Source organism: Manis javanica, chromosome 10 (genome assembly GCF_040802235.1).
Source record: "Manis javanica isolate MJ-LG chromosome 10, MJ_LKY, whole genome shotgun sequence".
NCBI lineage: Eukaryota > Metazoa > Chordata > Mammalia > Pholidota > Manidae > Manis > Manis javanica.
The window spans coordinates 57,345,575-57,372,365 of record NC_133165.1 but is presented as its reverse complement, the minus strand read 5'-3'; the positions used below and the strand labels follow the sequence as shown (position 1 = coordinate 57,372,365).

Below are 26,791 nucleotides of genomic sequence, written 5' to 3'. Positions count from 1 at the left end.
GATTATAATATTGAAATAACAGAAAGGGAACTAAAATGAAGATGTGCTAAATAGAGAAAGGATGGCCACAGATAGATCAAATGTGACCTTGAGGCCTGCGTGCATGTATATTCATAAACAGGACATTTAAATGTTTGCTGACCTCAACTCCAGAAACCAACACATTTTTCAAATATTCTCAGTTCCTTCATTGAATATCTTCAAGGAAATTTTTTCAGTCAAGATGGTAGGGAAGAATATAAATCATAAAAGGAGAAACCAGTGGACTCTAGACCAAAGGGGCTATAGGAGCTCCGGTTAGTGGAAAAAGCAGCTTCGAGAAATTTGAAGTTGATGCTCAAGTTTGCCTTCTCAGTATTAATAAGAAGAATCTTAATATCACATTTTTCCTACTCTGCTCAAAAAGAATGGTTTTTGAGAAGTCACTTGGGAACAATTTCAATTCTAAATTTTCAGCTGTCTGAGAATTCATCCATGCACAGGAAATAAGCCAGACAGTTGGAAAAGTTCAGTGACATATAAGCAGATGAGGAGAATTTCTATTTCAATCCAAGGTAAAAGCATAAATCTTGTATTTGCAATAAAGGTGATTAGGAATGATTACAGTGTATAAATCTCATTTCCTTTACATGTTTTCCATAATATTCATACCACCAGTAACACAAAACAGTCAGAATCATTTGTTATACTTAACAAAAATTCATTCATTTTTCATAGACACTAAATCACATTACAACAAAAAATTCAATATATGTGTTTTACACATAACTTTAAACTTAGAAATCAAACAACTGGTGTTGCTGTTACAACACTTCCCACCCAAAATACAAAAAGAGCATTCTAGCTCCATGGCTCAGGGAATAGGACACTCACACACGTCTCAGAAAATGAACAAATGCAGCTCTTTATCGTGAATACTAAAAAGGCAACCTTTAATATGGCAGGTGTTTGACCAACTACTCAACCTCATGTAGAGGTGGAGTATCAGTCACATTGATTGAGTCCAACAAGAAGCATCATTGTACACTGTAATCACCTCAGCTCCAGAAAGGCTTGTGGTCTCATTGGAATCAATTCTCAGCCCCCAACTTTCACACAATTCACAGCATACATATTCCATTCCCTGTCAACCTAAAGCAAAATGGAGTCAGTTCTGTTATTTGGTAATTATTTGGGTTACCTGGCTCTTTTTCCATTTTCAGGTCATATAGATAGACCTGTGGTCCCATAAGAGAGGCTGTGGAGTAGGAGTGGATGACCACTTACATATGATTTCAGGAGGTCCAAAAAGTAACATTTAATGTCTCTTTGTAACAGTAGTGTGCTGGGGGTCATTGCCCACAGACAACCCTACTGCAGGAACCACACACTATGAAATACGATCATATGTAGACAAGAGTGTATTAGTCAGGGTTCTCTAGAGAAATAGAACCAATATGCTGTCTATACAGAGAGAAAGAGATTTATTATAAGGAATTGGCTCATATGATTATGGAAGCAAGTCCTAAGATCTGTGGGGTGATTAGATACGTTGGAGACTCAGCAGAGCTGATGGTGTAGTTCCAGTCTGGAGGCCAACATTCAACCTCATGTAGAGGTAGAGTGTTTCAGTTCAAGTCCAAAGGCAGGAAAAAGCTGATGTCCCAGTTTGAAGGCATTAGGGAGGGAGGATTTCTCTCTTACTTGGGGGAGTGTCAACCAATTCAGGCCTTCAACTGATTAGATGAGGCCCACCCACATTAAGGAGAGCACGCTGCTTGACTCAGTCTACAGCTTTAAATATAAATCTCATCCAAAAACACCCTCACGGAAATACCCAGAATAGTGTTTGACCAAATAAATGGGCACCCTGTGGCCTAGTCAAATGGACACATAGTATTAACTACCATAAAATTAATCACAAAAGGTTATTTAGTGATTTGGAGGAGGCTTTGATTCCATCCAGTTCTCAAAGACAAACAATCCAGTCTTGCAGAGCTGGGGAGAAGAGTGAGGAGATAGTTTTCTGAGGAATATGTACAAGTTGGCCCAGGGGAAACAAAACTCACAAGCCAAAACCATCCCTAAGAAATCATAATTTTCTGAGCCTGGAGCTGGAATAGGTGATGGTCTGGATTGTACTGAGCTTAAACAGGACAACTGCCTGAATATGGGGATGAAAATGAAACAGCAATTCATCCAGACCTCTCAGCACCACTGGAAGGCAAAAAGCAACAGATGAGAAATTCACAAATTACATTAAATAATTCAGTAGTGTTGACAGAGTTTCTTCCATGTGCTGGATATTTCGATATAAATATGAATAAGAAATATATTTCCTCACAGTCTAATAGGGAATACAAGTATGCAAATGAAAATATTCAAATATGCAAACAGATAATGACCACCGATTATGGAAAGTTCACAATATATGGCAATGACCTTTGCCCAACCGCTTTTAATCCAATGGGAAGTGAATGGCAGAATATAAAGTGTATCAGAAGTCTTTTGCCAAAAATACACCCTTTTTTCTCCATTCCCTCCTACCCTAGCAATAGTTCCTGAAATTCCATCCAGAGATTCGTTTGTGTTAGCTGAAAGGAAAGGAGCGACACATAGCAGCAATTCACCGGAGAGTTCTGCTTTATTAGGGAAAGGTGCTGGGTTATATAGGAAGGGGCATGAATTGACTGAGGTGTCACTTCTACAGGGCTGGTGGCTGTTGGCTAGGTGCTGGGATTGGGAAGGGGGCGAGGTGATTGGGCTTCAGGTGGCGCCGGCGGGAACTGAGGACCCCGAAGAGAAGCCGGAAGTTTGCCATCTTACTGGTGGGGACCCTTCATTCCCCCCTTTCTCCTCTATGGGTTTGTGGACGTTGCTTTCTCTCTGGCTGCTTCCTGCTGAACAGGGGTGGAGAAGGGAGTGAGGGCTTGAGGATTGGGAGGAAAGGGTTGATAGGACTCCCCACAGTAAGGATGAGTAGATGTGGACTTCTTCAGGTTTGGAAATTAATGAAGGTTCTCTGTAACCATACGTTGAGGACCTGTTGATTTTAATGGTGCTAAGAGGATATGGGTGTCAGGAGCCAGGCGTCTGCAGCCATTGTTTCCAGGAACAGTTTCCAGCGGAGAGAGGGGTCCATTTCAGTGTGTGGAGAGGAGGTCACGTGAGGGTGAGGGATCTTCTGTGGCTAGAAGCTGGTAGTTCTTGAGTAAAAGCTGGTTGAAAGCTTGATTAGAGATTTTTTCCGACTTGGGATTTGATTAACTTTATTATACAGGGTAAGAAGAGACAGGCGAGAAGAATGACTATTATGGGGCCTGCGATGGGCCAGAGCTAGGTGAGGAGGGGGTTTGTTAGTATTGAAGAGAATGGGTTGGAATTGGAAGCAGAGTGGAGGCTGGAAGTAAGGTCGGTGAGTTTGGTAATGTTAGTTTCTACAATGCCGGATTCGTTGATGTAATAGCAGCACTCTTCTCAGAGGAAGACGCAGGTGCTGCCCTTCTCGGCTGTAAGCAGATCTAGGGCCCGCCGGTTTTGAAGGGTGATTTTAGCTAGCGAAGTGACTTGTCTTTGGAGAGAGGCTAAAGAATCGGCAGTGGATGTTAGGGCTCCCTCAAGTTTGGCGTTGAGATCTCTAACTGCCTATAGAGAGTGACTCAAGGCTTCTCCCGAAAACCCTGCCCCAATGGCTGAGGTGATCAAAGAGCTACTGACCATGACGGGAAGGAAAGCAGCTCTTTTTGTGCGCGAGGGCAAGGGAGGTTGGAGCTTAAGGAATTCTGCCATGCTGTAAAGTGTTAACTGTGGGATTAGGGTGACGAGAATGCAGGGTGTATCGGAGTCGAGAGGCAGTGAGTTGAAAAGACTGCCATTACACCAAAAGAAGTGTCCCGGTGCGTAAAAGTCTTAGAGCCGGAGGTAGGGGTGTAGATTGAGAGGCAGTGAAGTGCACTGGAGGGGGGGGTGGAGTTGGGCCTACACAGTGGTGGATGGTGAGATTATCTGCGTATTCTGGTTCCCATAGGGGTATGTCTGCCAGGGGGCAGAGGGGTTGTCTTTCTGCATGGAAGGAGTAGTTGGAAATATTAAGGGGCACGGCGGCCAGCAGTGGGCGCTGTAGTGATGTACACAAGAAACAATTGGGTGTGTTAAGGGTGTGGTTGAAAAAGATGGTGGTGTCTTGAATGAGCTGTAATGAAGAGTAGGAGAAATGGGAAGAGGGGTGGGGATAAGAAGATGAAGAGGTGCCGTCAAGAGTTTGGATAATGACTTTTTCGGAATCTCTGCTATCTGATGCAACTTGAGAGATCTGGGAATGAGAGGGAACATACTTTTGAGAGATATGAAGGGTACTGTGGGGGGTCGAGGACTTCCCTCTATAGTAAACTGAGGCTGTGACTCTGGCAGCTCATCAAGAGTCCCAGGGATCTGGGATTGATAAGGAGAATGAGCCGTTGGGATATTTCATGAAACGGTTGGAGGAGTAATACTGTGGGTACTGGAAGTTACCCATGTAGTGAATGGCACAAGACTAGTAGGGACATCTCCTGTAGGTGTCTGGCTATCACCTGCAATAGGCTTGTCTTTGGTCATAGAGGAAGCAGAGGCAGGGAGAATAAGGGTAGCTGCTAGTGAACACTTCAGTGGAGGGAGGAAAGTGGAGGTATAAAGGCTCAGAGCAGCTTTTCAGAGGGCAGTCTGGTGTGGCAATGAGGGCAGTAACTTTTGTTTGATGCTGTGTGTAAGTTTGTCTGACTTTGAATCGCCATACAAAGGAGGCTGGGGTGGCGGGGAAGATAATAGGAATGAGGGAAAAAAGCGAGACAGCAGTAAAGGAGGAAAAAGTCATGATTCGGGTATGGATGGCAAAGGGGGTGAACGGGATTTTGGAGGAAAGAGGACAGTAAGGTTAGGAGTCTGGAGGGAGGGAGAGTCTGTAAACTTTTGTAGGTTAAGAGATCTTTTAGGTGATGTGGGGACAGAATGGTAAGGGGCGCCCTGAATGTAAGTTTATGAGCTTCTTTCTGCAAGAGCTGTCTAGCGGCTAATGCTCGTAGGCAGGGGGCCTATCTCTGAACTGTGGGGTCTAATTGCTTGGAGAGATAAGTTACTGGGGCAAAGGATGGGCCATAATATTGGCCTAGGACTCCTAGAGCTTGACTGGACCTCTCATGAATGTATAATGAGAAGGGCTTCGACAATCAGGAAGATGGAGAGCTGGGGCTTCTACAAGGGCTTGACGGAGCTTAATGAAGGAGTGTCGGGGTGAGGAGGATAATGGTTTTTTAGGGGGGGGCCCTTGCTGAGGTCGTATAGGGGTCTTGCCAACAGGGAGCAGGGAGAAGTTAGGGATTTATGCTCTAAAATATCTAGCCAGGCTTAGAAAGGAAAGGATTTCTGTCTTGGTTTTGGGAATGGGCAGGTCAGAGAGGAGCTATTTTCTGTCTAAGGTAATGGACTTTTTTTGTTGAGGTAGAAGGAATCTGAGGTAAGTGACAGGAGGGGAAGAGATTTGAGCTTTGACGGGGGATACTCCGTAACTTCTGGACGCTAGAAGGTTAAGTAGGGAGGCAGTGTCAAGTTGAGACTGTTCCCACGAGAGACTGCAGAGTAGAAGATTGTCTATGTATTATAATAAGGTGGACTTGGAGTGATTATGATGAAACTGTTTGAGGTCTTGAGCTAGGACCTGTCTAAAAATATGGGGACTATTTCGGAAGCTTTGTGGCAAAACTGTCCAAGTGAGTTGTTCTGAATGTCTTGTGTATGGGTCTGTCCAGGTGAAGATGAAAAAATCTTGGGAGCAGGGGCTTAGAGGGATAGAAAAATGGGTCTTTGAGATCTAGGACTGAGAAGTGGGAAGCCGAGGCAGGGATCTGCGATAAAAGGCTGTATGGATTTGGAACTAAGGGATGGATAGGGACAATGGCTATGTTGATGAGGCGAAGGTCTTGGACAAGGCAGAAAGATCTGTTGGTTTTTTTAACAGCTAATATGGGGGTATTAAATGGGGAGTGAGTGGGTCTGAGGTAATTTTTGTTTAAGAGATCTTGAATGATGGGTTGGAGGCCTATGAGGGCTGAAGTGGTTAGGGGGTATTGGGCCTGACAGATATACTGAGAGGGGTCACGTAATTTGATAGAGGCAGGGGGACATAGGGCCATGGAGGGGCTTGTAATGTCTCAAACTTTGGGATTTACAGGGTGTATGAAGGTGGAACCGGAGCTTTCATTGGGTAGAGGGGGGTTATCGGTTATGAGGGCCATCAGAAAGGGAGTACTGGGGGCTGTGGGAGTGGATATAGTTATGGAAATGTAGAGGAGGGAAAGGTTGTCTCGTCCTAGTAAAGGGATGGGACACTGGGGCATAACTAGGAAGGAGTGGGAGAAAGGTATGGGACTGTCTAGGATTGTGCATAAAAGGGGGGGGTTTTAATGGGAAAATCTGTTTACCTCTTACCCCGACTATAGGAGTAATGGCTGGCGTGGTAGGGCCCCGGTATTCTCACAAGACTGAGAAGGTGGCTCCTGTATCTAGGAGGAAGGAGATGGGGCGACCGTCTACTGTTAAAGTAACCCTGGGCTCCTGTTTGGTGATGGAAATGGTCAGGTGAGAAGCCCCCGGGCCCCATTAATCTTCTTCTGCCAGCCCCACTACGGCGGGCTTAGGATGGGGGTTGTTCGTCCAGCCTCCCCTTCGGGTGGTTGGGCAATCAGACCCCCAGTGGCCCTTTTTGTGGCATCTGGGGCATGGGGTGGTAGGAGATCTGGGGGAGGGGCACGCCCTTGACCAATGTCCCTCTTTTCCACACTTGAAACAAGCTCCTGGGGGGGGGGGCTTATTTGTAGAGGGGCGCCTAGGTTGTGGTTTTATCAGCTGGGCCAACATCTGGAAATTGGCCTGATCAGCCTTTTGTTTCAGCATTCTTTCTCCTCTTCCCGTTTATGGAAGACTTTAAAGGCCACTGTTAGGATCTCAGTCTGTGGGGTAGCGGGGCCCTGTTCTAACTTTTTGAGTTTAGCTTTAATGTCGGGGTAGCTTTGAGCTAGGATGTATGTCATAAGGACATGTCTTCCTTCAGGTGTTTCTGGGTCCAGGCTGGTATACTGTAATAGGGCTTGAGTGAGTCTGTCTAAGAACTCGGAGGGGGTTTCGTCTCTCTTTTGAATTATGTCTTGGAGCTTTTGAAAATTGACTACTTTACAAGCTGCCTTTTTCAGACCTGCTATTAAGCAGGAGGCAAAAATATCTCGAGAGCGGAGACTCATGGCAGTGTTATAATCTCAGTGTGGGTCTTGTTCGGGGACAGCAGTGGGGCTAGGGGGATAGGCGGGGTCAGTCCTGTGGGTTTTGGTAGCCTGCATTTGGACGAAGTCTCAAACTCATCTACGCTCTTCAGGGAGGAGAGTATTGGCCAGGAGCATGAAAATGTCATGATGTGTGAGGCTGTAAGACTGGAGGGTCTATTGAAACTCCCTGATGTATGTCATGGGATCAGTGGAAAAGGAACTTAGGCGTTTCTCTAGTTGGGCTAAATCTCTTAAGGAGAAAGGGACGTGAATGCGCATGATGCCTTTGGATTCTGCTACTTCCCGGAGGGGGGCGATAATTTTGGGAGGCTCTCGGGACTGAGTCTGAGGGGGACTGAAGGGTTCTGGCTCAGTCTGTGGGGGAGTGACGCGGTCTAGCCGTGCCTAGTCGAGCAGGTCCTGAAGTGCAGAAGGGGGGCAAAGAAAATAAAGAAAGATAGAATCGGACCCACATGTCACCAGCTAGCAGCTCAGCTGCTTACTTCTGCCACTCTAGTTGGGCTTGAACTCATGACTCTGAATTTAAAAGAGTCCATTGCTTAACTAACTGAGCTGCAGCAGGGATCTAGTTAATTGCTTATGGAATGCATAAATAGAATGTTCTTTGTTCTCCATTCCTGCCACATCCACAAGTGGGGGAAGGGCATATTTAGAAGCAGGGGCAGTGTTTCTACACATCTTCAAGGTCTCCCTATTTTCAGAGTGAGGAGTCTTGGCAAGATATGTTTTTGTGGACAGATAACTTCTAAGGACTGCACCGGTTGTTCTCTAGCTTGTGCTTTCCCATGCTGCGTTCAGACATGGGGGGAGGTGCTTTCCCATTCTCTCTACAAACATGTGAGAAGACAAAGGCGGTCCCTAACAGGGGAGAAACAGGTGATGAGGGCAAAGACGGAGGAGGCTCCTGGGACTTAGTTAAAGGGGGGCTGAAAGGCTCGGGCTTAATCTGCAGGGAATGAAGGTGGAGAAGGTGAGATGGGGGAGGAGATGGTTGGGGAGGAAGGGAGAAGGGCTGTTGTAGGAGAAGAAGGGGAAGGGAGTGAAGGGAGGCTTCTGTGGGGGCGGCGGCTTGCAGGCTAGGAGAACTTGGGAGGGGGCGGGGAGAGGAGGGCGGAAAGTCGAATCTCCTTCCATTTTTTCAGGCACTGGCAATAGTTAAAAAGATTGCGAGTGATGTTAGGATCAAGAGTTCTCCCTGCGGGCCATTGGTTGTTATTGTCTAGGGGGTATGTCGGCCAATCTTGGGAGCAATATTTATGGAGAAGTTTTGGTTTTATATCAGGCGTTAGGGAGAGGGTAGCCAGATGCTTAAGCAGGCATTCAAGAGGTGAACTTTCAGGGAGGGATGAGGAGGCTCCCATGGCTAAAGGACAGAGAAGGAGACAAACAGGGGAAGACGAACAGAGATCCTCGGACAGGAAGCAGGCCACAAGGAGACAAAGGGCGTCCCCGATGATCCTTGGTGGTCTGCGGAAACTCGTATACGAGTCGGAATTTCTTAGGAAGTGTGGGTCGTCACCCAGACTTCCCTAAGAAGGCAGTTTGCCGGAGTCATGAGGTACCTAGCGCTAGGAGTTTTCGGCAGACAGAACAGATTTTGGCAGATGGAGCAGAAGGAGGAAGGGGTGGGGGGAAAGGGAGCGTTCTCATCCACAAAGGAGTCACCTCGTTTATGGCTGTTGGAGGGGGTGGCCTGAGAGTCTGCCGCAGCAGTGAAGGCCTGAGGCGGGGAGAGTTCCCTCCTCATCCCCAGCGTCAGGGCCTTGCCGGACGATCACAGTCAATGGCACTGCGATAGCTCGGGGAAGAGTGGCCCACTCCGGGGGGAAAACTTACCTAAAGGCCAGAGAGGAGGAGAGGAGTGGTGAGTGTTATGAGCCAGCGCCAGAAAAAGAGGACGAGGGCAAGCTGCTGCTGGTGTCGGGGGGAAGACGGGGCCCAATTGGGGTGTCCCGTCTCCCGGGTTTCGGCACCAATGAAAGGAAAGGAGCGACACATAGCAGCAATTCACCGGAGAGTTCTGCTTTATTAGGGAAAGGTGCTGGGTTATATAGGAAGGGGCATGAATTGATTGAGGTGTCACTTCTACGGGGCTGTTGGCTGTTGGCTAGGTGCTGGGATTGGGAGGGGGGCGAGAGGTGATTGGGCTTCAGGTGGCGCCGGCGGGAACTGAGGACCCCGAAGAGAAGCCAGAAGTTTGCCATCTTACTGGTGGGGACCCTTCATTAGCAATTAAAAAAAAATTCAGCTAGAAAGGCTGTCATTCACATCTCGGTGAATTAGTTTAAAAACCCACTTCTCTACACCTAGCTGAAATCGGCCACATGAAGAGAATGGGAGTTTTGAGAAGCAAGGAAAAGAAAGAACTAATTTGGAAGATAAAGTACAGAAAGAATGCAGAAAATGCAGAGAAAATGAGGGTACCAGTAGGAAGGAAAATGTCTCTGAAGAGAACCAGGACAATACCAAGTCAAAATCTTCAGGCATAAGAATCCATTAACTTTCTAATACTTTCAGCAGATGAACCTAATTTCAAATGGAAGCTTCCTCTAGGAAGTTTACTTGCTTCAAAGTTCTCCCTGCAGATGATCCTTCCCAAAGAGGGGTTCTCTGCTACATGTTTCTAAAGCATGGCTGTCATGTCACTTAAATGCTCTGGTCCCTAATACCATCACAATTATTCTGTCCTCATGGAGTGTTTCGGAGGTCACAGTTGTGAGGGAAGAAGGACTGGAGAAGGACGGTATTGATGAATAAAGATTCATTTAAGGAAAAACAAACTTATAAGGAGGACACAAACTCAAAAAAGATAAGCTTTTAACTGATACATGCCAAAAATGTGACTCAGTTATTAATTATTCTCTTCTACTCCCTTTTGGTTGGCTATTGTTCACAGTTCTGCATCTGTTATCTTTAAACTCCAAACACATACTTTATCTTTAAACTCCAGATTTCCCCTTTCACTTAATTGGCTGTGGATAGTATTAAATGGAAATTTTCATTACTTTTCTAATTGCATTTTTTTTGTGACTTGGCTCCTTTAGAGTCTAAATATTACAGGAAAAACTAAATTAAATGTAGCCAGTGCAAGAGCAAAATCTTAAGATACAAAACTCCACTAATTTTCTAGTACTTTCAGAAGATGAACCTATTATCAAATGAAAGATGCCTCCAGAATACATTAAGTAAATTCTAGATATAATTTGTTTCAGCAAAAACTCTGCATAAATTCACATTAAATTCCATTGAACTGAAAGTGAATTGTCCACATAGCAAAAAATATTTTTTGATAGCTTCAACTGAATCCTAAAGGATGATGATCCTTGGAAGAAAAACAGTAAACAAAGTACATAGCAATAACAGATGAGTTAGAAATTGTAATTCTGGATAATTTACCTCTGTTAAAGAGACTACATTTAATTTGGCTGATTGTGCTTAACATAGTTGATCTGGAAGCCCTATTTAAATAAAGCCTGAAATACCAAAGTTAAATCTCTTAATCTACAGGTTTTATTGTGAAAGAAATAAAACTAATTTTTCTTCAAAGTATCAAAATCCAAAATTACAATTACTAATGAAGTACTAGAATGCAAAAGTGTTTTCTCTTCTAACTATATCTTTTAGCAGCTGTAATTCCTTTCATTCATTAAAGTTGTCTTACTCTGGCCCAAAGAACATCAATACATTTAAGATAAGGTTTTCCTAAAGCACCCTCCGTTTGCATGAACTCCTAAAATGCCAAATTTCGCTGACTGTATAGTGTATAAATAATCACCTTACTGACCAGCTTTTGAGGAAAATATTCTCACATGCCACTCTCAAACTTGGTATTATCAGAAAGTTTTAAACACATGCAAACTCTCACACTGCTAATTCTCTCACCGAACCTACTATGATAATAGATAAAAGAAAGTAACTTTTATTAATATTCCTACCCATGAAAAAGAGTAAGTTGCAAATTATGCATGATTTTAAGTTAAAAGTAAGCTGGATGGTACCACCTACATCATTCAAAGTTGGGAAACGATCAGTGCAAATATCCCTCTATGTTAGCACTTAAATGCCTTTTCTTCCTCTTTACTTTCTCTCAAGATCTCATCTCATCTCATCTCATCCTACTCTCACCACTCCAGTCCATAGACCTTTAGAGTCTTGTAACTTTCCATCCTTCAAGACCCAGCTCAGGCATCTCTTCCATGAAGCTTTCCCAGATTACTCAGGGCACCATGATTTCAAAGTTGCTAGTTTATGCCGCTAACCTGCGGTTGGGTGGCATTACCTGCATAATATCCAAGCCTTCTATTGACCACTTGTCATGGATGCTATTCAAGCACTGAATGACACATTGGATGAGATGTTCTGAGAGCCTGTTTATCAATTTTTTTTACTTATATGCACAACTAGACAATAAACTTCCTTTAACACTGCTATTACCGTATTGTTTATCCTCTTTACATCCCTACATCGTCCATTTAATAACATTTGTTAATTCCCTACACGAAGGTTAGGGTTCTGGTAATTTTATCTACTATAAGGGTGGTTGCATCCCTTTGTACAGAAGGAAGACCTCCCTTGAACTGAGAGATCACTTTTCAGTTATCTGGGTAAGAGGCTTATCTCTGAGACTGGATTGGAAAGCAGGAGTCCAAAAAGACAGGACTCAGGCACTCCTGGTTTCAATGGTAGCAGGGCCAAGAAGACAAGCTCCCTGGCAGTGGTGGTCATACCATATGGTAACAATCAGGGAGTCAGAAAAGAATGAATGCTGGGCAGATGTAGGGTAAATACCCCAAATGCCTGCACCGAGGGCAAGATTTGTGATCCCTGAGTTCAAGCTAACTCAGAAATTGGAGGATCAGAAACCAAAAAAGAAAGTAAAGAGGAAGAAAAGGCATTTAAGTGCTAACACAGAGGGACATTGCAGTATTCTGTAAGCTGTTTTTAAGAAGTGCTATTGACACTCCCCAAATTTCCCTTTTGTTTTCTACATGTATTAGGTAAAGTTGTTGTAAAAATCCAGTCTATCTCAACCCTATTAAGGGAGACAAATTATAGATTTTGCCCCTTACCTGAGCAAACTGGGGCCAAAAGAACATGGTGGGGCAACACACAATCAAGGTAAAGAAATCTTACGGAATGCGGAAATATAGAGCAAGAGTAGGGGCCGCCTGCTCAGTTCTAAAGTGTTTGGCCAAGGATGCCAGCATTTTAAAAGAGACAAACACTCTGCTGTTTGGAATAAGTTCCATGTCTTACGCTGAAGCATAAAAGTACTCTTGCATAAAAATTAAAAAGGTATTCTTTGCAAAAATACAGCAAATACATGCTATATATTCTTTACAGTACAGAGTAACATGCTGAGTAAAGATTATCACACTCTTTTTTAATAAAGAGCTTTTTTCACCCCAGCAGTATAAGTAAGTTCTGTTTTCCCATTTACTTTATGTAAAATACAAACACTATTCTTCCATTGTAAAAATAATGTTGAAGCTCATTTAAAAGATTGCCAGGTAGTACTTATAACAGTTACTCTGAATATACTTTTTAATGACAAAATTTGTCTTACCTATTGTGAAATAGTTTTTATGTTGTGTGAACTACTTTTTAAAAAGTCCAAATAACACATTATTATAGAATTAAGCTATCTGGAAAGTTCTTTACTCTTGTCCCAATGATATAAAATATACTAATACATATTAAATTCAAATAAATCACATGCTTATGACTTACATAAATTTACATTATGCATTATATAAATTTATGCCTAAAGTTTTTACACTCTTCAATTAATCTTAAATGTAAATTCCCAAGATAAATTTATTGACATTCATTGTTTCACATCTCTAAATTTGTGAAATTCTCCACTGGATGCAACAGAATCATGGTGCAGTTCTTAGGAGAAATACTGAAACTTCCTGAGATATTCATGTCATTTTTTAAACCCATTGGTTTTAGAGGTTAGACAAACTGAGTAAATCTGAAAGACTGGATCAAGTTTCTCATGTCTACCTGAAAGATTACCTACTAAGATTTATTTTAAAGCACTAATTTTTAAAAATATAACATCAATGTGAAATTTGGGGTAACTATTTTCCTTGGAAATATGGGACAGGGTTCTTCCAGAGGGAGAAAAAGTGTTCATTTTTAAAAGAAACTTCTCTCAGCATGTTTCTTTAAAAAATCAATTATTTTGTACATTTTGTATGTCTAGGAGATGGAGTACTTTACTGAATACACTTAAAGCTTTAAAAATTTGCTGAAAATTATTTAGCTTAGAAATTACAAAAATAGAAGACACCCATGAAATACATTCTACAAAAACACCAATCATACACTACTAGCTTTTTGATGATATAAAATGTACTTATAGAATGTTAGTATCAGCATACCAATAAATTATTATACAGTATTCTGGGGGAAATCTGGTTATTCAGTCTTCTCCTTGATTGAGTTCTCTGTAAACAGAAATTTGCTATGAGACTATTTTTGGTATAAAAGATAATATGATCCAAAAGTTTTTAGGAGATAACCTGAGATTTTAGAAAAGAGATGTATATAGTCAAAACAGGTTCCTTAAGTCAACTGACATTAAAATACTAATACAGAAATAGTAATAATCATAAAATGCCATTATGCAGCTGTTATTGACATTCATCAAAGTATTAGAGAGATATTAAGTAAAATTTTCAGACCAAAATGGGGGTACAAAAGAGGTTTGAATAAAATTTAAAGTACTTGTTGATAATTAGGAAACAACTAGGTCTCCAGACAGTGATTCTTCAAAATGGATCACATAACTGGTCAATAGAGTATTTTATCTGCAAGCCACTGCATTTAAGGAAAAAAATTTAGTCACTTTTGGGGAGTCCTTCATCTCTCATTTCTCTAGGGCCCTTTGGACTGTGTTGTCTCCTTTCTTTGAAGGAAGATGAAAACTGACTTCAACGTGCCGTCGCCACTCTGTTGTGAAAAGCAAAGGAAGGTAGCCCACAGAAAACCACAAAGTCCAGTGTAAGCTGTTCTCCAGTGAACAGGAACAAGACTGAAGTTGGTCAGCTGTAACAGAAACAGAAAGTAAATTAGGGCTCCTTGGAGACCAGAGCTGTGAGTTAGCATTCTCTGCAGTTCGAAACTCACCTGTACAAAAGGCCAGTACATCAGACCACTCTGGAATAAAGAAAAACTTTATTAGAATGCCTGTCAGTCATACAAAACAATCCCACAATTCATTCTAGAAAAGATTAAAAAATACCAGGCAGGTAGAATGTGGAGGTGGTATTACATTTCAGACTAAGCCGATGAAATTAGACTACTTTAAATCTCTCAAGTGGGAGTGTGAGGCAATGGAAAAAAACTGTTAAGTACAAGATATTTATATGAGTTATAGTCACAGGTCCAGAATGAAAAGTCTACCAGAATCACTACCAATTCTTAGAAAACTACTCTCGAAATAACAACATATATTTATATATGCAATTTTCCTGTTAGCCCAAGCAAATGATAAAAGAATATATTTATAAAAGAATCATCAACAAATTTGTAATGCTATATGCCAAACCATTCCTTATAGATTTGCTAATAATATATTCTATTTCATGCTAAATAATAAGGTTAGCAGGCATTCTTGTATATGACAAAATCTTTTAAGAGATTTATTTTAACAGGCTTTAGCGTGTACATGCTAACAAAAAGATCATCCTGGTGGCTTTTTTTAAAAGATAGTTGTCTTCATACATAAATTATATTTTTCCAAAACCTATATGTTTTCAAGATAGTCCTTAAAAGTGGTATTATTTTGGTACTAGAAAGGTGGCATTATTTTCTTTTTTTAGCTAATTTTAATTTTCTAAAGTCTCTACCATAAGCCATTGCAATAGAAGCTATTTGAAGTACATAGTCATTTAAGAATTTATTATTTAGCAACAATGATCAGAAGACTAAATCCATTCAAACATGGTTTTACTTCTCATGGCAATTATTTTCTTTCAGAATATAGCATCATGCAGTGCACAGGCCATGTTCCTATACCATTCCCCACTGAAAGGCAGGAACTCCTCAGAGAAATGGCTGATTTCAGGGCCATGGTAGGACAGGTACAAGGTGCAAGACAAGCCGAGAACATGTTGTTAGGACAGAGACTAAGGAAGTGGTTTAAAAAAAAAAGATGGGACATGTCACAAGGACATAGGAGCCATACTGAAGGGGCTCTCCCTGAGCAAATCTGGGACACCTGGTCACCAAACATGCTTAAACATAATAATGAATTATACACCATTGAAATAATGAGAGCCCCTGAATCCTTGCTGATACAGAGAAGTAAGTACATAAATAACTTGGAGAGAAGTGCAGGCTCTTCCTTAAAAGAGAATGCTGACTGCCACCCTCAGAACGTGGGATCAGGCTTGGAGTTGGAAACTCATCACTGGTTGACCATCAGACCAGCAAAGACTGAATCAGGCAGGATCTCCCCTGGACGCCAAATCTGAAGGTGAGGTGGGGATATTCTGATGGGGAGCAGGATATTCATTCGTAGAATCTTAAAGTGCCTCCCGACAGATCACTTAGTAGTTTCAAGGGAAAAAATAGTGACTATGCAGTAGAAAAACTGGACACCTCGACCAGATGGACAAAATGAGTATCTCCAGTTGGGGGCAGAAGGGCATCAGGTGACTTCTGCTGAGATAACCTTGAAAAGGACACATCACCACCTATGCAGTATTCCAGCCGGGAATGCATAACCAGCATCTAATCACAAGGGAACATCAGACAAACCCCCAAAAGGAAACAATTTTTTTTTAAGGAAGTAGGACTGTATTCCTCAAAAATATCAGTGTCGTAATGGATTTAAAAAGAGCTGAGGAAATATTGTCGACTAATGGGACTAAAGAGACATGAGAACTAAATGCACTACCTGACCCCAGGCTGGATCCTTGTCCTGGAAGGAAAAGAAATGCCATTAAGGCCCTTAGATGGTCAATTGAGAAAAATGGAATGTGGGTGGGAGAAGAGATCAAAGGATTATTGCCATTGTTAAACTTCTCGAAGTTGGTGACAAGGCTGTGGTTATTTAAGAGAACATCTTTACTCTTAGAATATTTTCTAAGTATCTAGGAGTAAAAAGTAATTCTGTGTATAACTTCCTCTCCAATGACTCAGAAAAACATTTGACAGAAAGATGGATGGACGGACAAATACAGCCAACAAATAGCAAAGCAAATGGGGCAAAATGTTAACAGGTGAATCTAGGTAAAGGATATATGGGTGTTCTATGAACTCCTCTTGTTGCTTTTCTGTGAATTTGAAATTATTTCCAAATTAAAGTTTATAAAAACTATAGGAAAAGAGAAAGTAATATCAGCTATATTACTGAGACAATTGAGCAGGGGGCTGATTCCTCAGCAACAAAAAACCAATTCTAATCTTACATATCCCTTGGGCTACAGGAGAGCCGCTGGGGCTGATTCCTCATGGAAGCTGGTTTTCTTCTGACAGCTAACACTGTGCTAAGGTTCATTGATCAAGCTTGAATGGAAAGCCTAGTTTTAACCTAACTTCTCCCACATCTAATATCTCTGGCTCTGAGCTCTCCTTTGTGCATCTGGAAATCTCCCTTTGAATATCCCAAAGGTACCTGGAATTCAACCTTTCCCAAACCGAGCTCAACTTCTTCCTCAAATCAGCTCGCCATCCTCTGTGTCCTTCCTCAAATGACAAACCACCGTCCATGCAGTTACTCAATTCAGAAACCTGGCAGTCACCCTGTATGTGTCCTCACCAGTTACCCTGACTTCCAATCATCCAAACCCACCACTTCTACTGCCTAAAATGTATTATTTCTCAAATCATTCCTATTTCTACTTGTTTATTATTTCTTATGTGAACTTGACTATAATAACCCCCTAACTAGTTTCTCTTGACAGGATTACTGAAGCTCAAGATCCTTGGCATGGCATTCAACACCCAGAAAAAGGAGCCCATATGTCTTCATTAAGGGAGAAGAAAATGAAGCAGCTGCAAGTCGGCACTTAGAGCCTCTTTCTTACACAATTCTGCTTGCTAGCTCTTTTTTTTTTTTTTTTTGCTAGCTCTTTTTTAAAAATATTAGACATATGTATCTCCATAGGATCTATGATATAGTGGTAAAACCTGACCCTTTTTACAAAAGAAAATCAAAGAAAATCACACTTGGAGGTCCGCACAGGCCCACAATTTCTGCACCAAGAAAAGTAACAAGAATTCTGAACATTCTTGAAGGAAAAAGGAACTGTCCCTGAGCAACAGGGTTTGAGGGGAAACACGCAACTTCAACCATCCCTGTCATCTACCTCCAACCATCAGGTGGGCATTGCAGGTTCTGGGGCTCGGTGTCATTCAACAGAAGATACTACAAGCAGTGCAGGTAATGGCGGGGTGTGGCTTGGCATGGCTTTTCACAGAGAATTAAGCACATGGGAAGCCCTAAGCTAGGCTGTGTACATTCTGCAGTCCTGAAAACTGACCTCACTGTGGTTAATAGAATCAAACTTGCTCTAGGCCTGAGATGGAAAGCACCCTTGATGTTGCCAGACCATAAGATGTTGGTCAATAAATCTTCATTGAATAAATTAACAAGTATCTGTAAGACTGAACTGTGTACATTTGTACTGAGCCAACAGTATAACAGATGATTTGCTTCAAGCCTAGAAATAATCCTGGGAAATATCATCCTTCCCTGTAACTATCTTTGTGATGTTAACAAGGACCCTTTCATGGATATTTAGCAGAATACACACCTGGGAACATTGGCCACGTCCGTGGGAATGATTCCATTAAGCCACTCACATTCTACTATGCCTATTTTGCAATGACCTCACTAATGAACTAAATAAAACCTCACTAAATAAAAATTCACTAAACTGTGACTACTGAGAGTAAATATAAGAACATCAGAAGTCATTGTGAACATGAACTAAAATTCAGACTATACTGATTTATAGACTCTCTTAAAGTATAGACACTTTTAAGGCTTCTTCTCATTCATCTATCAAAACAAATTTAAGATCTCTCTGTCAAAATATTGTATCCTGTGCCAGCCAACTGCAGCCTTAAATTAAGAATGTTTTTATTAAAATGCATTTAATGCTTAAAATGTACTAAAAAATCTTGGTTACATTTTCAAGTCTGTCCTTACCTTATATGTATTCCAGAATTTCTGTTTCAGGTCTAAAAATATGTCATCCTTTCCCTGGAGAATACTCATACCTATTTGCAAATACACACACCAGAAGAATTTTAAAGGTTTCAGTAGTAAGAAAACTATGTAGCAGTTCATGTTTAAGTTTCCTATTACAATAGGCAAAGTAACCGCTAGTATCAGTCATCCATCAAGTCCTTTCAGACCCAACAGTGAAAATAGAACGTAATCTCCATTCTAACACTGACAAATTTTTTTAATTGAAATATAATTAACATGCATTACACTATCAGTTTCTGGTGTACATCACAGAGACTCAATATTTTTATACATCACAAAATGAACCCCATGATATGTCACCATACAGAGTTATTACAATATTATTGACTATATTCCCCACAGTATTATTGACTATATGTCCATTGCATCCCCACAACTTATTTATTTTAAATTTAAGTTTATTAAAATACAAAAACATATTTATTAAAAAACAAGTTTAAAATAAATAATAATAAAACATATTTAATTTTAAAAATTAAATTTAAAAACTTAAGTTTATTTTAAGTTTAATAAAGCCTCTTAATCTGTTTCACCTATTTCTTCTGCCACCTCCACTTCCTCCTGAAACCAAGTTTGTTTCCTGTAGGTTTTGTTTGCTTATTTTTTAGATTCCACATAGAAGTGCCATCAGACAGGATTTCTCTTTCTCTTTTTGACTTATTTCACTTAGCATAATACTCTTTAGGGTCATGCATGTTGTTGTAAATGGCAAGAATTCATTCTTTTTTTATGGCTGAGTAAGATAAAACTAGATAAATTTTAAAGGAATGATAAATATGAAGTGACAATAGGAGGGTATAAAAGTGACAGCAGAAAAGAAATACTTTCAATTATAAGAGAATTGGCAAAAACAGCAGTGTCAGGATAGTAGACCCATTGGTGACTTTTCCACCTTCCAAACTTCTTATGAAATATTTTAAAATTTTTTAATTTAATTTCCTACTAAAAAAAAAGGCTGACAGACCCTGGGTATTCTGGTAACTACAAATTTTTCTTTTAGTATATTATTCCAATCAGAATTTGGGAGCAGAACACCAACTCACCCTTCCTAAACACATTTGAAAAATGTCGATGTTCAACAACCCAGAAAAGAAATTCAGGGAGTAAGAACAAAACCCTCCTATTTTAAGAAAGATGTAACTAAGAGTGTTTTTAAAATCCTTCCTCAACTCTGATTAGGAGGGAGGGGAATAAGAGCTTTTTAAGTCAATTGCAGGGGATTCTTAGAACAAGACCCATTTTTAAAAACCCAGACAAATATTGGTAATATCAGATTCCACTTACCCAACACTAATTAAGTGCTAAACAGTTTTTGTGCATTATTTCATTTGAACCTCCTTACAATCCACCCAGATTGGTAGTTACAGAGGAGGAAAACAGCTCAGAAAGGCTGACAGTGGACCAAGTCCAATGCAGGTGTGAATTCCGAGCCCTCTCTCAATCTCTACTCCAGTTTCCCAAGCTGGCACAAAGGATCATCTGATAGAGCCCATTTCCAAGTCAGAAGTAGCTTGAGCAAACTTTCAGCGCACGCCCTTCCACCTTCCCCTTTCATCTCAACGGGACAAGGAAACTGGGCCAGAAATCTAAAAAGCAAGACAAAGAAGCAATCCAGAGAGAAATCTGCTTCAGGGGCCTTAGGCTTGAACCATAGGCCTCCTGAAGCCCTGTGCTAGCACCATGTTCCTGGTTTCACACCCACCAAATTAAAAACATGGCATGGATTTTGTTATCTTTGGGCAAATTACTTAACCCCTTTGAGTCTCAGTTTCCTCATCTGTGACATGGGAATAACGAGAGAACCTGTGCCTCCCTGGGCTGGTTGATAATTAAATGGGAATCTGGTTCCTAAATGCCCAGCTCCCAGCTCCCAACCCCTTCCCCAGTGTACAAGGGCACCCTACTGACAGGCATAAGGAACCTGTTTGCAAGTTAGGCTGTTTTCCTGCATGAGGAAAGGAACAAATCTAGCTCCCCAAAATAAGATCCACTGGGCAGCAAAGGTTTCTTCAAGGTGGTGTTGACCACCTAACCCGGGTTAGAAGGCACCAACAGCCACTGACAAGAAGACCCTCTTGAGGGCACCTGTGACCCCCAATGCCAAGGCCAGGCCCAGGACCCTTGGATTTTCTTAGGGAGTTGGTCCCCCTCCCCAGTCCACTCTCTTCTAAGCTATAGAAATTGTTATGACAATGGGGGCCACAGGGCCTCTTCCTTTAGTTTTGGTATTAGGGCCCTAAAGCAGGTTCCAGAAGTCAGACCCTCAAGCCTCAGGGCGATTTTCTGAGGAGGGGGCTCCTGGGATCCTTCCAGACATAGATTTGTCCATGGCAGGGGTCTGAGGTCCCCTCACATGTTCTGTGGCTTTTGACAAGGGAATGGAACCCCCACAGGAAAATCACTTTTCCAAAGCAGGACTATGGCCCCAAGTGTGGATTTTCTGGGGAACTTGGCCGGACGTCGGGTTCCATCCACTCTATCCCCAGGGTCCGAAGCTCTCACATTTTGTTGGTGTGTTGGGAAGGAGTGTCCACCAGTGAAAAGGAGGGCCCATAGCCTCGGATATGGATTTTCACGGAAGGATAGGCGCCACCGCACAACTAGATGGCAGGGGTTGCAGCTGCTAAGGCTACATGCTGGGGTCTGCTCAACATTTCAGGGGGCTTTTTCAGGGTTAACCCCCATCCCTGCCACTGAAATCTGCCACCGACTTCGTGCAAACCCAGAGTCCGAACTGCAATCCTGGCCCCTGAATCCCTAAACCGTGGAACCTTGGCCCTCTAGTCCCCTGCCTCTCCGAGCCGCACTCCTCAAGTTCTCCCCCTCAGCCCTCTTCATCCCCGCTCCCCAGGCTTCTCAGCCCGTGGCATCTCGACCTCCAGCTCCCGATCTTCAATTCCTTTCCCTCCCTCCCCACTCCAACTCCCAGCCCCTGCTTCAAGTCCCCCAATCCACGATCCTGGCCCCCTCGACCAGCCGGGCCCCTCACCGGCGTAGAAGGCAGACAGGGCCACGGGCCCGCCGAGCGCCTGGTCGCACACCACCTTGGCCAGGACAGCGCGCGGCGCGCGGCCCGGCAGCGCGCGCTCCAGCAGGTGCAGCCACACGTAGTTGAAGTTGGCGTGGAAGGCCACGGCCAAGGTAGCCACGCGCCGCGTCTGCTGCCAGTCGGCCGGGCCGCCCTGTAGGCGCTGCTGCAGCGCGTCGCCGGCCGAGTAGAGCGTGGCGTAGAGCAGCACGTTGGTGGGCCACGGGTAGCGCTGCGCCGTGCGCAACAGCGCCCTCCACGAGAGCGTCATGCCCGAGCCAGTGCCGGCCACTGCCGCGCCGCCGCTCCGACCCTGTGCCGGCTGCCCGGGCCTCCTGGGAGCCTCCTGCCGCCGCCGCCCCCGCCCCCTCCAGACGCTCGACAGAGATTGGGCGCCCAGCGCACACCCACACGCGCCCGCCAATCCCGGGGCCACCAGCCGTTGTGAGCCTGAGAGTTTGAGATGGGGCTGGCCCACATAATGAAATGAATGACCCATTTACACGAAATGTCCGGAATAGGCAAATCCGAACAGGCAGGCAGGACACTAGGGGTTGTCAGGGGCTGGCGATGGACGGGGGAGAGGGAAATGCAAAATGACTGCCAACTGGATGTGGCTGTTGGAGCGAGGAACAGGTTCTGTAAATGGAGTGGTGATGGTTGCACGGAAAACCACTCACTGCCCTTTAAAATGAATTTGCTGCTGTATGAATTATATCTAAAAGAAAAAGATTTAAAAAGAGGGAAAGAAAAATTTTTGAAATAAAAAAGAGGGGATACTAAAACCCAGTTACCAAGACAAGGGTGTATTTTAAATGGTTGCATGCAAGGAATTCACACTTCCAACACAAAATACACACTGACTGGTGTGTGACCCTGGAGACAAATTCGTAAGTTAAAATTTGAGGCCCTTCCTGAATGTGAAGTGGGGCTCAATGAACCTACTGCCTTCTCCTATTTAGAGTTTGTGATTGGATGAATATTGCTTTCCAAAATATATGCTGAGCTCCCAGGCTCTGTTCTAGCAGCACAGGGTCACTGGAGACCCACAAAATAAATGTTATCTCTGACCTCATGAAAATCGTCTCCTCCTTGCTTCTTTTCCTCATTTCTTAAAATTTCCTTCCCTGTCACATTGAATCTCATTCTCTCTCTCTTTTACCCTATTTTATTTAATTTTTAATTTTTAACTTTTCATTCTGAAATAATCCTAGATTAGAAAAAAGGTGCAAAAATAGTAGAACTCCCGTACACTCTTAACCTAAGATTCCCCACATATTGTCATCTTATATCATCATAGTACAACTTTTAAAACAATGAAATATGCACTGAGGTAATATTATTACCTGATCTACAGACCTTGTTTTAATTATTGCCAAGTGTCCCACTAAAGTCCTTTTTCCAGTCTGGCATCGAGTCCTGGATCACTTTGCATTGATTGTCACAGATCATTTTAGTCTCCAATCTGGGGCACTACCTGGCTGTTTTAACAACTTCCTCTGTCAACCCCACAGCTTTCAACTGACTTGTATCCATCTACAGATTCATATATTGAAGCTCCAAAATGTACTAGTACCTCAGAATGAGACTATATTTGGAGATAAGCTCTTTAAAAAGGTGACTGAGTGAAAAAAGAGGCCTGAAGGATGGGCCCAAGTCCACTCTGACTGGCGTCCTTATAAGGAGAGGAAATGTGGACAAAGACCAGGACAGCGCATGTGCAGAGGGAAGATCCGTGAGGCCACGGTGAGACAGACGGTGGCTATCTGTAGGCCCAGGAGAGTGGCCTCAGAAGAAGCCAACCCAGCTGACAACTTGACTTTGGACTTCAAGCCTCCAGAACTGTGAGAAAATAAATTTTTAACCCACCTAGACTGTGGTATTTTGTTCTGGCAGCCCAGGCAGACAAGGATACCCATTCTCTTCAGTTCTTGGGAATCTGCCCATTTCTGTGTTCTTTGACCCTTTCTTATCTGCCCAAAGTCAATAGCCTAGCATCTTCCAATCTCTCTTGTTATTCCATGGTCACATAATCTTCTTATTCTTCCCTGCCTGCCTGCCTCCCTCTTATAAAGACCCTCATGGTTAATTTGGGCCACCTGGATGATCCAGGATAATCTCCACATCTGAAGTTCTTTACATTGAGGGTCATCTACAAAGTCCTTTTGCCATGTAAAATGATGTATTTACAGGTTCCAGGGATTTAGACATGAAGATCTTTGGAGGACCATTATTCAGCCTACTGAATTCAGCCTACCCCTCTTTATCATGTATTCCTTCCCTATAATCCTTTTAATCTCCTCTAACAACAACTGATCATGTTAGCTGAAATCAAACAACTCATTTCACAACACATATAGAACAGGACTGTTTATCCAGCCACTCTTTCATTCATTCATTCAATTGATCGATATTCATTGAGCACTATTATGACCCAGGCACTAAACTATGTGCTTGTTGGCAATGATTTGTATTTGCATGGCTCTTTTTTGGTATTGTTAATGTACAGCTACTTGAACAACATTATGGTTACTAGACTCCCCCTATTATCAAGTCCCCCCCACATACCCCATTTCAGTCACTGTCCATCAGTGTAGTAAGATACAATAGAGTCATTACTTGTCTTCTCTGTATATACTGCCTTTCCTGTGTTCCCCCTACTACATTATGTGTGCTAATCATAATGTCTCTTTTTCCCCCTTATCCCTCCCTTCACACCCATCCTCCCCAGTCCCTTTCCCTTTGGTAACTGTTATTTCATTCATGGGTTCTGTGAGTCTGCTGCTGTTTTGTTCCTTCAGTTTTTGCTTTGTTCTTCTACTCCACAGATGAGTGAAATCATTTGATACTTGTCTTTCTCTGCTTGGCTTATTTCACTGAGCATAATACCCTCTAGCTCCATCCATGTTCTTGCAAATGGTAGGATTTGTTTTCTTCTTATGGTTGAATAATATTCCATTACGTATATGTACCACCTCTTCTTTATCCATTCATCTACTGATGAACACTTAGGTTGCTTCCACTTCTTGGCTATTGTAAATAGTGCTGCGATAAACATAGGGGTGCATATGTCTTTTTCAAACTGGGCTGCTGCATTCTTAGGGTAAATTCCTAGAAGTGGAATTCCTGGGTCAAATGGTATTTCTATTTTGAGTTTTTTGATGAACCTCCATACTGCTTTCCATAATGGTTGAACTAGTTTACATTCCCACCAGCAGTATAGGAGGGTTTCCCTTTCTCCACATCCTCGCCAACATTTGTTGTTGTTCATCTTTTGGCTGGTGGCCATTCTAACTGGTGTGAGGTGATATCTCATTGTGGTTTTAATTTGCATTTCCCTGATGATTAGCAATGTGGAGCATCTTTTCATGTGCCTGTTGGCCATCTGAATTTCTCCTTTGGAGAAGTGTCTGTTCAGCTCCTCTGCCCATTTTTTAATTGGCTTATTTGCTTTTTGTTTGTTGAGGTGAGTGAGCTCTTTATATAATTTGGATGTCAACCCCTTATCGGATGTCATCTATGAATATATTCTCTGTAGGATGCCTTTATGTTCTACTGATGGGGTCCTTTGCTGTACAGAAACTTTTCAGCTTGATATAGTCCCACTTGTTCATTTTTGCTTTTGTTTCCCTTGCCCGGGGAGATACGTTCATGAAGAAGTCGCTCATGTTTATGTCTAAGAGATTTTTGCCTATGTTTTTTTCTAAGAGTTTTATGGTTTCATGACTTACATTCAGGTCTTTGATCCATTTCGAATTTACTTTTGTGTATGGGGTTAGACAGTGATCCAGTTTCATTCTCTTACATGTAGCTGTCCAGTTTTGCCAACACCAGCTGTTGAAGAGGCTATCATTTCCCCATTGTATGTCGATGGCTCCTTTATCATATATTAATTGACCCTATATTTTGCATGGCTTTTTTAAGAAAATCTAATTCCTGCCCAAATTAGAGGAAACTGTGGTCTTCATGATGAAAAAAAGAAAATTTCCCTAGTGATTCCTATGCAATTACCTTAACCAATTTGTTAGAAAAAAAGAGCAAAATTGGAGACTAGACAAAATTGGAGGCAGGAAAATGAGGTGAGAGAGGGATTAGGTTTGCCAGATAAAATACAGAATGCCCAGTGAGCTTGGAATTTTGGATGAACAATGAATAACTATTTAGTGTAATTACGTCCCATGCGGTATTTGGGACACACTTACACTAAAAAATGTTCACTGTTCAACTGGAACTCAAAATTAAATGGGTGTCCTGTATTTTTTAAATTTATTTTGCCAAATCTGACAGCCCCAAAGTCATGGGGCTGACATTCATGGAGAGTGCAGTGCATATGTCAGTTATCTGTGAGATGCTCGATGCATAAGCTCATTTGCTCCACCTAGAAACCCAGTACGGAGATGGATTGGTAACTATTTATAGATGTGTATCTCCTCCAAAATCCATGGGGATTTTTATCAAGCAGCTCAGCCTTACATACTTGAGTTGAAAGAAACAAATAAATCCTTAGAAGGCTGAGATGGTTTTACATGTATTGCTGTATATTTGTCTCTTCTAAAAGCAATAAAAAAATTCAGTAAAGACAATCTATTTACTCAAGCAAACATTAAAGAACCAGGTGGCCTTCGAACAAGAGGAGATGCTCCAAGATAAATTGATTCATTACATTGATGCCTCATTATCTGTGCAATCTGTGATTCCGAGCCCTCTGGTAATAATGAGGGAACACATTCATCTAACATTAATATCTCTGAACAGCGGGGGATAGCAGAAGAACATAGTGCTGTGTTAAAATATAAGAGAGGAGTTTTGTTAAGAACTCTGTCAGCAGCGAATAAGCACTGATGTGGGAACTGAGTTTCAATTTACAACTAAGGATCACATTAAAAATACATTAAGACAGTTACAATGAAGTTTATTGTAACTGTTATTATTTCATTTTATTTTAATGAATTGGGGTTTAATAAGAACCACCAAGTGAGCCACAGTGTGTCTAAAATCCATCTTCTCTTGCTAATCCCAAAATTTCTATTGACAAACCAAAGGCACTTAAAAGATTCCAGGACCAACAAGTCTATTTTCCAATGAGCAGAGGAAGGAAGCTCCCAAGACCACCCCTCACAAAAGGTTACTGAAATTCCTCAAACCCCTTCAGCATTCCACCTGAGACATCGGTTGTCTTTATGGGTGTGAGCACAGAGCAGGAACCTGAAGCAACTGTCTTCCCATTGTCACCTGAAA

The 26,791-nt window shown here is 42.2% G+C and overlaps 1 protein-coding gene across 3 annotated transcripts in view; it reads right to left on the bottom strand.

Moving 5' to 3' along the window:
- Positions 1 to 13,917: 13,917 nt before the first annotated feature.
- Positions 13,918 to 26,791, bottom strand: part of MPV17L (MPV17 mitochondrial inner membrane protein like) — a 31,591-nt gene continuing 18,717 nt past the window's right edge. Inside the window, exons 1-4 of one of the 3 annotated variants that reach the window (XM_017654937.3) lie at positions 21,515 to 22,067; positions 18,463 to 18,533; positions 14,430 to 14,459; positions 13,918 to 14,348 (exon numbers count right to left, since the gene is read on the bottom strand). In XM_017654937.3, coding sequence (XP_017510426.3) covers positions 14,178 to 14,348; positions 14,430 to 14,459; positions 18,463 to 18,533; positions 21,515 to 22,052 — 810 coding nt within the window. In that variant the 5' untranslated portion in view covers positions 22,053 to 22,067 and the 3' untranslated portion in view covers positions 13,918 to 14,177. Of the gene's footprint in view, positions 14,349 to 14,429; positions 14,460 to 18,462; positions 18,534 to 21,514; positions 22,068 to 26,791 lie in introns of those variants that run through there. The other 2 variants (XM_036992406.2, XM_036992407.2) reach the window with 2 other exon arrangements.